The following is a 12,509-nucleotide window of genomic DNA, read 5'->3' on the forward strand; positions in this document are numbered from 1 at the left end:
TATTCCAATAAAAAAATCGGGTGGATATATTGCTCATATAAAATAAAACAAAAAATCATGTTGTCAATGATTTATATTGAAATTATCACCTTCTTAATTCCAGGATTGAAGGGTGTCCACGTCTTACGTACAACACAATACAAAATGATATTGAGATTGATGAGTCAAGTTTAAAATACAGCAAAGACAATAATATGATACCACGAGAGCCGGTTTGTGGGTGTTTGGACTTGCCAGAAGGCACTTGAGCTCACATTTATTATAGAAAAAGATAAAAAATAAACACAAATAGAAACAGCGTACATTGTTATTGTCTTTAAAAATATATTTCAGGTTCATATCTTGTGTTGTAACTTAAGTAATTGTCAATGGTGCTCATTCCAGTATACACCATCTAATTTTATTTTAATTTATACCTGTAATTTTCTTATCCGTCGAAAAGGAAACGGACGAGTAATCGATAAGCATAAAAGTTATGGAACACAAGTCGGAAGTTTAAAAAACGTTTCCAAATCCTTATATTGGCCAATAACCTGACACACTTAAGTTGTCAGCACACGTCAAACGATTTGCATATCAGCGAGATGCCCATATTATTCGGCCGGGTTATTCATTCATTCACTCATTCATTTTAAAATTAACAGTTGTCAATCATCCGTCCGTCCCTTTCCTTTTCGGTGGATAATAAAATGACGAGTATAACTTAAAATAAAATTAGGAGGTATCTGCAGGAATTGGGACCATTATCTTATAAAGCGCAGATTCCTCCACAGACCGGCAAAGGCTACAAAATTATTGCTCATTGAAGAATTATTAGCTACCGTAAATAAATTTCCATACAAAAAATAATGTACACTACGTACTTTTGGCTACATTAAGCAGATTAATAGTAGAACATCTGAATCACGTCTTGAGTAGTAAAAAAATTAGAACCACTTTAACACATTCTAACATTAATCTGCCCAAATCTTAACTTTAACATCATGGCATTATGTTGATTACTAGCGGTATTTTTATTTTGTTTTTTTGTTTATTTGTGTAACATACTGATCACTCCGTAATACTTTGTAGAAATACGAATTTCATAAAGGGAAGATACTGGAAGTTTAGCTACAAGTTCAGCTCTCTTACTAAAAAATCTTTTTAAATATTTACACTTACAAACATAATGAGAACTAGGTATTGTTTTCAAGTTTGTGATAATAGTTCAATCTCTTACATACGTTGATTTGACACATTTCAGGGTTGGCAATGTTTATTTTATTAAATTGTGAAATCGATAAGGTCAGTCGAATGGTACGCTCATCTGGTAACAGGTTTGTATTAGAGTATCAAAATAAATGTCAATTTGCACAACCCTTTCACACACCACAAAAGTACAAAATTCCTTCATCCTAAGTTTACAAGCTATTCATAATCAACTCGGCTAAATTCTGAACACTATTCGTACGTGGCTTATATCTTTAATATTAACATATCTATTTTTATAAATGCACTTCATGTTATATTCTTTATAACCTACTTTATTTTTGAGAGAGAAGAAAAATGAGAGAAATAATAATGTAAGAATTGCCTAAACAGTGTGTCATATACCATAAAAATATTCATATTTTTTTTTTGTTATTTTAGGTAAAAGAGTCTGGGATGATAGTGGTTCCACTCAACAAAGAATATAATTTAACTGTTATAAATGAATAACTAATAGTAATACATAGTGAATACTCGAAGAATACTGAAAGGAAAGATGGCATTGCTTATCTCACACTTGGACTTATTTACCTATTTAATATTTCTTTGGTGTTATGACATTCTTTATAATGATTCAATTTCTATTGGACGCTATAATAATGGCGTTCTATTTATTCACTAAACGCCCCTGCTAATTGTGAAAAGCCGCTTCTTTGATATATTGAAAAATACTGTTATGCCAGAGCTATGTGCTTTTTACACGCGTCCTCCTCACAATTAACGGCGGGTTTCAAGATAACTATATTCTAAATCTTAACTACTTACTATATTTACACAGCTTATTTACACAAATGGAATCATTGAGATCATTACATTTACTTACAATGTAAAAATGATATTTACGAGGCAGTTATGGGCTAAACATTAAATAAAATAATACTTTAGCATAGACTGGTTTGGTACCCGATGGTTACTCCGGCAGTAACCACGCATGAGGTAATGGTAATATTAACTGTTTCTACTGTAGCATGGTCACCCTATTGCAAAAAAAAAAATATCTAACGATGTCATTTTTACAATTACAAATCAACAAATAAAAATTAATTGCACTTGAATTTTAAAAAAGAACACTAAAACTAGTCTTTACTTTGTCGAATTATTTCCTCAACAGTCTCCGATAGTAGCATACAAATTAAATGAAGTGGATGAAACGTATTTTTTAAAACTTTTTTATCCCGATGAGGAAAGACCTCGGAAAGACAAAGCTGTGCAGCCATGAAACTTATTGGTTTCCGGCATACATATTTGTATGTAATTGTGGCGCCACTAGTCCATTGCATTATTTTATGATCTGTGGGTATTATCAATTGTCAAAATCTCGGCCCAATAGTCTTCTGAATCATCACATACTTTTTGTGTTAAAGATGAATTTGGATTTCTAATGATTGTCAGTTTCATATTGTGGAAGACAGCTGTAAGGTTCCTTGGTTATAATAAAAGAAAACCTGTACAGAACTAGAAATTTCAGGTTATATCATTAGCTTTTTTGGGCTGTTATGGTTGTTGCTTTATTATTATTAACAAATATGATATGGCAACATATTTGTTTAGGATTTTAGTAGGTACCTGCTACAGAAGCTGGCGGCGCCGTGCCGTTATGATACAAACAAAATATGGCGGCTTGTCAAAATTAGTTCCAAGTTCGACCACAGTGGCATGAGTGGCGCTAGTGTCATTGTATAGTTTTCTACAGACAGGCTTTCAACCGAAGCGTTCCTTGACGAGAAACATTAGTTTCTTCTTTCCTTTGTACTTGAGTTTGATCTCTTGTAAGAGCGCCGCGAACTGGTGTGGTCCGTCGTGCGCCAGCGCAAAAGTGTCGCGAGCTTTGGCTGGAAAAGAAGATAAGTCATTGTTATTTGAATTTCAATAGTTCGAGATATGAATACATCCTATTGAGTTACTCTAGTCGATTAGTTATTTGTGTACGTAATCTAGTTGCTGAAGATAAGTAATTTACGTAAGTAGTTTATGTGATGTGACCAGTCAATTTACGTTTATTTTTTTATAAAATATATATTGTTTAAGTTTTTCCAAAAAAATAAGTAGCATGCTAGTAAAATACCGAGGAAGTCGACGAAGTCCGCGTAGTGCCGCGGCGAGATGTGTGCCAGGCGCGCATGCGTGGTGGAGGCGTAGGCCCGTAACGCCGCTTCCAGCAACGGCCGTAGCGGTGTGGGCGGGCGCGGGGGCGGTGGCCTAGCGCGGGAACACCCCGCCGCCGCCACGCAGCAGCGGCGCAGCACGTCCGACTGTGGGATGACATTAAATTTGTAAGTTATAGCTTGCTTTGTAAATGTTATTTTAATGTAGATTATACCTTGCTTTATACAAGTCTTTTTAATGTAGATCTGAGTGGAGATCCTCAGTGTAGATCACATTCGCCTTTGCCTTCCCCCTTGGGTATACACAAGATAAAACAAGCGGCAACAAAACACAAAGTGCAACAAATTGCATTATCAAATAATGCTAAATATTATATACTTACATAATTCTGTACCGTCGGTGAAAAGTAATACAAGTCCAAAATTGAAGTTTTGAGAAAATCGAGTTTAAAGTTAAAAAAATTCTAGCTCGTGACTTATAAGGAATAATGGAACAGAAGTTAGATGTGTCGATAGGTGATGATGGAAGGTTTCTTTTCTAATATTTAGTTATATTTAGAACCTAAACAGAAATGGTAGAGGATCAAAATAAATTACATGTATCAGTTGACACCAACTTTTATACTGTGTAAATTGATACAAGTCTACATATACCTTTTTACACAAATAACTATACAAAAGTCATCGTTGATATATCATATTTCAATTGATAATTTTACAGTCTTATTGTACAAAAAAACAAAAGTCTTCGAAGAAAGTTTATTTTATAAAGTTGTAGAAAGGCAAAATTCTATTTATTTTCTTTAAAAAGTAAAGAAACGTAACTTATATCAATTGACACAAACGATAAACTATAACGAATTTGTGTCAAGTGGTATAACTTGATTTATTTTTTCGGTTTTATTGTGTAAAATGATACATGTTTTTACGAATTTCTAGTAATAAATACATATAAAGATGGTACACGTATATATAGTGTAAGGTGGCGATAATAAAATATTTTTGTTATTATTTTACTCTCAAAACTCGAAAATAACAGATCAAAACCACCACTGCTGCCCGCTACAAACACATTTTGTCCACCACACTACGCCCCTAATCAAAACCACTGTTGGTTCATTTTTGCAGTCAAAATCTTACAAATTCAATTATGATAATATTTCCACCCCTAACAAATGAAAGTAAGAGGAATCATATTAAGACTGGTCATTAGGAATGTTTCGGGCTAGCCTGGCAGCACGGCCTGGAGATAAAAGTGATGTACCTACGTACTTTTAAACCAAAATCACACAAACTGGTTAGTGTTACGTCTTTCCTGCTGAAACTATTTAAAAGATTACAACTCATTCCACAATCGAAATTCCCTAAAGTATACATGTATCACGAAGAAAATGAGCAAAATTGCCCGGCGATCGAAGGGGACATTTCCACAGAGGTTTTGATAATTCAATACTTCGAATTATCAAAATTCCCGGTCTAATGGTAGCCCGCAACATTGACAGAACTATAAACAGAGTCGAATCAATGTTGATGATAATAATAGGTACTTAGTGAAAATGAAGATCACTGGTGTACCTTCAAACCTATAGGTTACACAGGGCTATCCTCAGGGTAGGTCTTATCACCTTTACCATGGTCTGTTATGGTTAAGCTAAATGAGTTCGTTTCCGCAAAACTTTACACGTAAGCACACGTTCCGCGTATCCTCGCGTATGGACCACTATTGTGAAGTGGGCAAACTTCCCACTATGTCATCATCATCCTCCTGCCTTTACTCTAGGTGGGGTCGGCACAACATGTATGGGCAAATGTCCCATATCTAATGTTACTTTATTGGGCTCAGTTTTCCGCATAAACACAAGTGGTCCATTATGCATGCTTTTGTTGACTATGTAAGCCAACTAACTCCTTTCAGAAGCTCAAATACCTCCTGGGATTTTTACAAACTTTGTGACCTGGTTTAATTAAGGGGTTGTGCCCGTGGTGTTGCCAATTATTTCATCACCAGCCCATTAACGTCCCCACTGCTGGGGCACGGGCCTTCCCTATGGATGGATAGGGAGATCGGGCCTTAAACACGCGTGCCCAGTGCGGATTGGTGGTTATTAACGACTGCTAATGCAGCCGGGACCAACGGCTTAACGTGCCTTCCGAAACACGGAGGAGCTCGAGATGAAAACTTTTTTTTGTGGTCACCCATCCTATAACCGGCCTTTGCGAAAGTTGCTTAAATTCAACAATCGCAGACCGAGCGCGTTTACCGCTGCGCCACCGAGCTTCTCAATTATTGCCAATTATTTATTCTAATCTAATTTATCCTGCAAGATCCCACTGCTGGGCAAAGGCCTCCCCTTCCTCTTTCCATTTTTCAGAGTCCTGTGCGTAATTCTCTCTTATGTAATCAAAATACAGAAAAAAATATTAACGGTGGTGCTCAGAGTTCAGAGTAGTTATTCCCTTTATAAAGACGAGAAAGCTCGACAAATTTACACCATTCAACGTGTTTGAGAAACTGGTAATCTTCTCTTGAGAAGATGTGGCAGATCCCGATGCTGCCGATGCCGAGCTGGATCCCAGTAGGACCTTAAACCCAAAAGTATGTACGATCATCTACAGCTGTATAGGTTCAAAAATACCACTACCGGCGCTTGCATCAAAGATCTAACCAGCGTGTATTGAAAGCAGCGTTCAATCTGCCACCGCTTAACCTGCATGTTATCATGAAAACTATGTAAAACAGCTATGCTTCGAGCTATGGGAAGGAGACTAATGACAGTTATGACAAATCTCAAATACCTCTTGACTAACCCTGCCATGGTGATAACGACGCCATGATCAGGACCCACAACTTATTGAGGTACTACAAGGTGGTTATAGCAGAAAGAGAAAAAACACGGTTTGGTCTGAAATACTAACGTAATCTATACCCATTCGCAATGCGGATCAGATATGGTTTGTTGTGGCTCTAGACAAAATGGCTTCCCATAGACAGATTTATGCGGAGGTCACCCTAAGATACACACTGGTGGCGCATGGAATCGAACTTGTATGTATCATTATACACGAAATGTTATTGATATCCAAGATCGTATTTTCTGAAATATTTTGATATATATTAATTTATATTACTTTTCACGAAAAAATAAATTTAGTGTTTGATGTTACAACTAAAATTATATCATTATACACGGACCGTGAGAATTCAAGGATGGCGTGTATTTTAATATATGTTGAGTTGCATTTACTTACACCATAATATTTAATGAAAATCTTCATTTCACTTTGATGCAAGTTAAGATGAATTATGTTACACGTGTTATAACAGCATGAATCCTTCACAAACAGTACTTATATCACTGAACACAAAAATTATCTCCGTATTTATAATAGCTACAGTTACGAGAATTAGACAGAAAGAAAGAGAATTTTTTGAACATGAAGTGTGTGCTAATAACTCAAAAGTGATACAACTCGAGTTGTATTACTTTTCACCGACGGTACAGAATTTATAAACTGAACCATAATTTAAATGAATAAATAAATATATTTTTTTAAGAAACTCACCAGTACGGGCGCACATTGAACATTTTTCACTAATAACGGCAACATCGCTTGCAATTCCGCCCTGCCCAGCGAATGCGCCAGCGCAACCGCCCAGTGGATATCCGCTATCGCTGGGTGACTATCCTGAAAGGCGAGATTTCAGTAAGTAATTAAAATAAAAAACAATGATTAGGTTATACAAAAAAAAATCTATGTTTAATAGCTATAACAAGGCTCTATGGCGTAATTTTTTGCCTATCTACCCATAGTGAAGCGAGACTGAAGACTTTATTCTTTAATTATTACTGCTTGACAAAAGATAACAAAATTGCATAAAACATTATTCATCGGATTTTACGTCTAGATATAGGTTAATAGATTTAACTAAAGTTTATTACGAAGACATTTCACAATGAACTTAAACGATAAAGAAAATGTACTGACAACTAGGCAGCATGGCTTTACGATCTTAGCCTGTCCCTTAAACGGACCAAAGGAAAAAGAAAGGATAAGATTTTTCAAAAATGGCGGCTGATGGATATAGGGCTGAGAGTTAATTTTACTTTCTATACCTACATATTATAAATAATTATCTATTGGTGGTCCAACGTAAACGTGTACTTAGTGCTAGTAAAATAACTATAAGTAAATATTTCTATTCGTTTTTTAGAATATTGTTCAAAACGACTGTGCCTATGTGCGTGTTTTCCTATGTTATCTTGTTAATTATGATTATAATACTAATTGTAATTTATTGGGACGTGTTTAGAAATATGCCGTAACCAAAGGCAATGATATTATGAGAGAAACATGGTCCGGTAAGAGCACTGCCATATAATAGGTAACATTAATATATATTCAGCTATAACTCCCTCCGGTTGATTGAGGGGAAGCCCGTGTCCAGCAGTGAGTGGGGCGTATATAGGCTGTTTATATATAGGTATAATTTATTGTGTTATATCTCTTTCCATCAAGAACATCAGATGCAGATATGCCAGTAACTGCAAAATCGCTGTCGCGTGTGGCGGTTCACTCACCACGCATGTCGACCAGATGCAGCGAACCTTTTTTGCCTACGTAAGTAGATTTTCGTACGGTTTTTAGCCGAAGTCCGCGATATTCTTTGCGTATATTGCATGCAGATTCTCTGTGCGTATATTGCTGTGGTTTAGTTTATAGAATACCTTATAGACGGCAACTCTGCCCCGCACCAATTCGTACCGGGCCCCGATCTCACCCCCTTTGGGTTTTGCTTGGCGGTAAACCGTTAAGGAGTTAGGGGGAGCATGCGGACTGTTTGTCGCACTCTTCCGCGTCAAGAATGAGATTTTTGTATGGAGTGTCCAGAGTGTGGTAGGGTTTTAAAATAGCGTGGGCGAAGTACCTGGTTGTAGTGCAGATGCAGGTTGCGCATGGCGAGCGTGGCGAGGCGCATGGCCCGTGCGGGCTGGCCGCGCTGCTCCATGTAGCGCGCCACGGCGAACAGCTGCGAGCTGGCCAGCGCGCCGCGCGCCGCCGCGCCGCCCACGGCCGCGCACGCCGCCTCGAACGCGCCCGCCGAGCCCTCGCACACCGACAGCGCCGACAGCGCGCAGCCCGGCGGGTCCTGCGGGGGACCTCCACGTATATCTTCTAGCTCATTTGTAATGCACAATTATAATATTCTCAAGTCATTCCTAATGTTATAATATAAGTTAAATAAGCAAAGTGGTTTTATTTCTGAATCACACTAACACGTAAAATAAAAACTTGAGGAATAAATTACGTGGGACGCATGCACCATTTGCTGCCTCTTTTGAGCAAGACAATGTACCTACCTATGTTGGTCTAACAGAAAGCTCTGTGATGTGTGGGTACTTAGTTCATCTTGCGATGGACATAACTCTGACTACCCCGTTGGGGTATAGTGGTGAGATTATGTTATGTTGTTTAATAGGTGATGAAAATTAGCCTCCAACATGAAGATGATTCATTCGATTTTGATTACTGTTTTTATGTGTGAGTCTGTAAAGATTCATCATTGGACAGTCAGTGGTACGTAGCGCTGAGGAAATTTCTGCCGATTCCGCTATCTTCAATAAAATCAATTATAAAAGTGTGGGTGATTGAATGAGGTACCTTAGCAGCGCACTGCAGCGCGAGCGTGCGTGCGCAGGCGCTGAGCTTCTCCTGCTGCTCGAAGGTGAGGCCGAGGCGTAGCGCCGTCGCGTGCGACATGGCCGCCGCTGCTACCGGGCCCGTCGCTTCCGTCGGCGTGAACAACTCGTACCTAAAAAAAATATTAATATTATTTTCAACAACAAAGTTGACAATATCGAAAACGGTCGAACAATGGATGGGTGATCATTACAGCTACTACAGCTTTCATTTCGTGCTCCTCCCTGCTTCAGAGGCCACGTAAAATCATCAGCTATTGACACGTGAGGATTGATAACACTGGCAAATAGGTTAACCAAACACCTCCACTAACCCGCAATGGAGTAGCGTGGAGATCTCTGCCCAGTAGTAGGACGTATATAAGTAAGTAGTTTGTTTATTTATTTTCACGACTTACATCTTAGTGTAATTGGTTCGAATACTGGCTGTAAATCACTGAATTCGATTTTTGAGTTTGAATTCATGTTTGGATTATGGATAATATAATTGATATCACGCGATTTCTAGGATTTGTGTGCCTGGTTGATGGCAATAGGGTCGCCGCCTTTTTTTCTCTTCTTTTCTCTCTTCTTCCCGCCAAAACCTTCACCTCCCGATACGACACGACCTGCACCTTCTCTTTTATCGCCGCCTTTTACATGGGACTTAAACATAGCCGGCGAGAAGTGGGTGAATTGTATTATACAACTTATACACCTGTGGGATGATGCTGTGTTTATCTTTTAATATGGTAAACATACATACCAGTTTTGCATAATAGAGAGCAGTGCGTCAAGACCCAGTTCCGTGGCGCAGGTGACCAGCCAGCGCACCATCTCTCGCCGCCGCCAGTTCACCGAGGACAGCGTCATCCGTAGCACCTGGAGCGATATACATACTTATTAATTAGTGTGGCTTTTCTGTGGGAGCGAGTGCGGGGCAGCAGCAACAGTCTCCTGAAGGTGGTCTCACAAAGGATGGACAGTCCCATCCTCACTCACTGGATGTACATGCATGTGACATCCAATGAAAATTATAAATTTTACTAACTTAGATATAATATTCTATTACTAACAAAATATGAATAAATATCTGAAATAAATATTTCATTCATTAATGTCAAGTTCTGCAAAGTGGGAATGTAACTACCTACGTAATAATGTGAATAGTTTTACAGTGCAGTAGTTGTGCACCTAAAGTACCCAGTACACGCTTACGTTACTTGAGCCGGATTAGCTAATCAGTAAATATTGGCTCGGCCAATGTGTACTGGGGTATAACGATATGTGACTAGGCCAGACAAAGAGCGCTTTGGAAGCTGGTCCATCGTCCAAATAGGTGTGCAGATATTTCCCAGAAAACTTATGCAAATTTTTCCAAAATATTTGAAAAGGTTATAGATGTTATATTCTAAGATGTTAAAACGAACCTTCATCGAGACCTTGAACTCGGCTTAAAATCGGTATTCTTAGCCTCAACCTGAACTTGAGTTTACACCAGTGAGGCATGGCGTCATTATTTAAGTATCATATTAGACTCACTAGAGTGAAGTCAAAATGATACTAAAGAAATCAAGGACATAAATGTGAACAACCAAAATGCGCAGCTGAGACCGAGTCGAGTGGAGTAAGTTTCGAGTTATTAACCATTTAGAATATGGGTGTACACGTCGACGCTTAACTTCTGGGATCTAGAACTAATTGAATTGAAAATTGAAATTCGAAACACTTTCGTACTACACTACTAGTTAGTTTAGTAGCGCTCCGTGCTTCGTTACACGTTAAGCCGATGGTCCCGGTCACTACTTACTGTACGTAAGTAGTCGTTACATGAGCCATGTCAGGGGCCTTTGGCGGCTCAATAATAACCCTGATTGATTGGTTGATGAGGTTGGCAATTCACCTCACAGCCCACACGATAGAAGAGTTTAGTAGTAAATAGTAGGCGGTACTAGCCTGCAGCCCCAGCTCGAAGGCGGCGGCCAGCAGGTCGCGGTGGTGGTGCGGCGCGTCGGGCGGCGCGGCGTGGCGCAGCGCGTCCTGCGCCAGCCGGAACAGCTGCGCCGCGCTGCGCACGTGCCGCTGCGCCGCGCCCAGCGCCGCGCGCAGCCGCCCGCCGCTGCCGCGGGCCGCGCCTGCGCCATCGACACACTTTAGTATTCAGTTTTATGGGGGAAAGCTCTGGGTATAACATATCTTTTTACCAAATTCACTGCGGAGATTTGCAGCTTTTCTGTAAAAATCATTTAAAGTTCGTAATTTTTGTATGGATTACAATACTACTCAACACTTCCACCCATTCCTTTTGATGTATAAAATTGCTACTATTAGAAGTTTCCACTAGTAACACTCCATACGTAACCCAGACACCAACGTTGATCAGGCTAGTTGCCTTTCTCAATCCCAGCACGGACTTAAATTGTTCTCGAATTGATGTTTGGATCTTATAATTGAGCTGCAATTTTACAGTATTTCTTCCGGATAGAAAAAACTTGATTCAAAACTTTTCTCTCGTTTAAACTCATAAGCCTACATAGTCAGAGGTACGTCCCTCGCAAGATGAACTAAGTACCCCTTTATATTAGACCAGCGTAATAGATCAACGTGATTTTCCCTCGTGATCTTTGTTAAGTTGGAAAAAGTGTACATTGACACTAGGGTATCGAGAACCGGCCATATTTAAAGGAACCGGTTTTTCGATTACAAACGGAAGTCAGAACCGGGTACCCGATTTTTCCGATACTTTTCAAAAGTTGATAAAAAGTGTACTCACCCAGCAGAGCGCTAGCGAGTGCGGCCTGCTGCTGCTCCGCATGCTGCAGCGTGTGCCAGGCGCCGCCCCCGCCCCCCGCACCGCCCGCGGCCTCGCCCAGGGCATACGCCTCCTCTACCATCGGCAGTCTGTGAACGACCTCCTAGTGAGTTATGTGCTCCTAGTACTTTCAAACTTAGGTACGTCAGTCAGTTGGGGCATAAACTTATCCCTGTTATGTTATGTGTGTTACTTGTAGCTTATGCTCACGACTATATCGCAATTGGGGTAGTCAATCACACCTCACCGATCTTTCTGTTAGACCAACGTTATAGGTGGTGAACCGTATCGCCGTCTATAATGGTCGAGCCGACTGTGTTAGTGAAAACTGCGTTTAATAATTTATATATTATAATATATAAATTATAATAAGTCCGGTATCGAGTTCCGAACCGGCGCTCCCCGTTTGAGAATACAGGATAACAGTGACTCATTTGTTAGGTATGTGGTTCTAGCAATTGATGTAAAAAACTCATCCCTGATATCTTTAGGTACTAAACTTAAATCATTTTGCTTTCCAATGAAAGCTTAAGAAGTTATACAAAATGGTATTTATTACTATCAACATTTTGGTATTTTGTTATCTATTTAAATAACAAAATATATTATATTATGAATCATTTTTTTCACTCGACTGGGTCGGCATTTTCTCCTTTCTCCCGCCCC

The 12,509-nt window shown here is 39.3% G+C and overlaps 1 protein-coding gene across 1 annotated transcript in view; it reads right to left on the reverse strand.

The window, feature by feature from the left end:
• Positions 1-55: 55 nt before the first annotated feature.
• LOC126374144 (zinc finger SWIM domain-containing protein 4-like) overlaps positions 56-12,509 on the reverse strand; it is a 77,448-nt gene continuing 64,994 nt past the window's right edge. The window contains exons 16-23 of the mRNA XM_050020612.1: positions 11,805-11,932; positions 10,988-11,166; positions 9,798-9,913; positions 9,015-9,165; positions 8,281-8,502; positions 6,918-7,040; positions 3,314-3,500; positions 56-3,080 (exon numbers count right to left, since the gene is read on the reverse strand). Of these exons, the coding sequence (XP_049876569.1) occupies positions 2,950-3,080; positions 3,314-3,500; positions 6,918-7,040; positions 8,281-8,502; positions 9,015-9,165; positions 9,798-9,913; positions 10,988-11,166; positions 11,805-11,932 (1,237 nt within the window). The 3' untranslated portion in view covers positions 56-2,949. The remainder of the gene's footprint in view (positions 3,081-3,313; positions 3,501-6,917; positions 7,041-8,280; positions 8,503-9,014; positions 9,166-9,797; positions 9,914-10,987; positions 11,167-11,804; positions 11,933-12,509) is intronic.

The sequence above is a fragment of the Pectinophora gossypiella genome, chromosome 17, assembly GCF_024362695.1.
Source record: "Pectinophora gossypiella chromosome 17, ilPecGoss1.1, whole genome shotgun sequence".
Taxonomy (NCBI): Eukaryota; Metazoa; Arthropoda; class Insecta; order Lepidoptera; family Gelechiidae; genus Pectinophora; species Pectinophora gossypiella.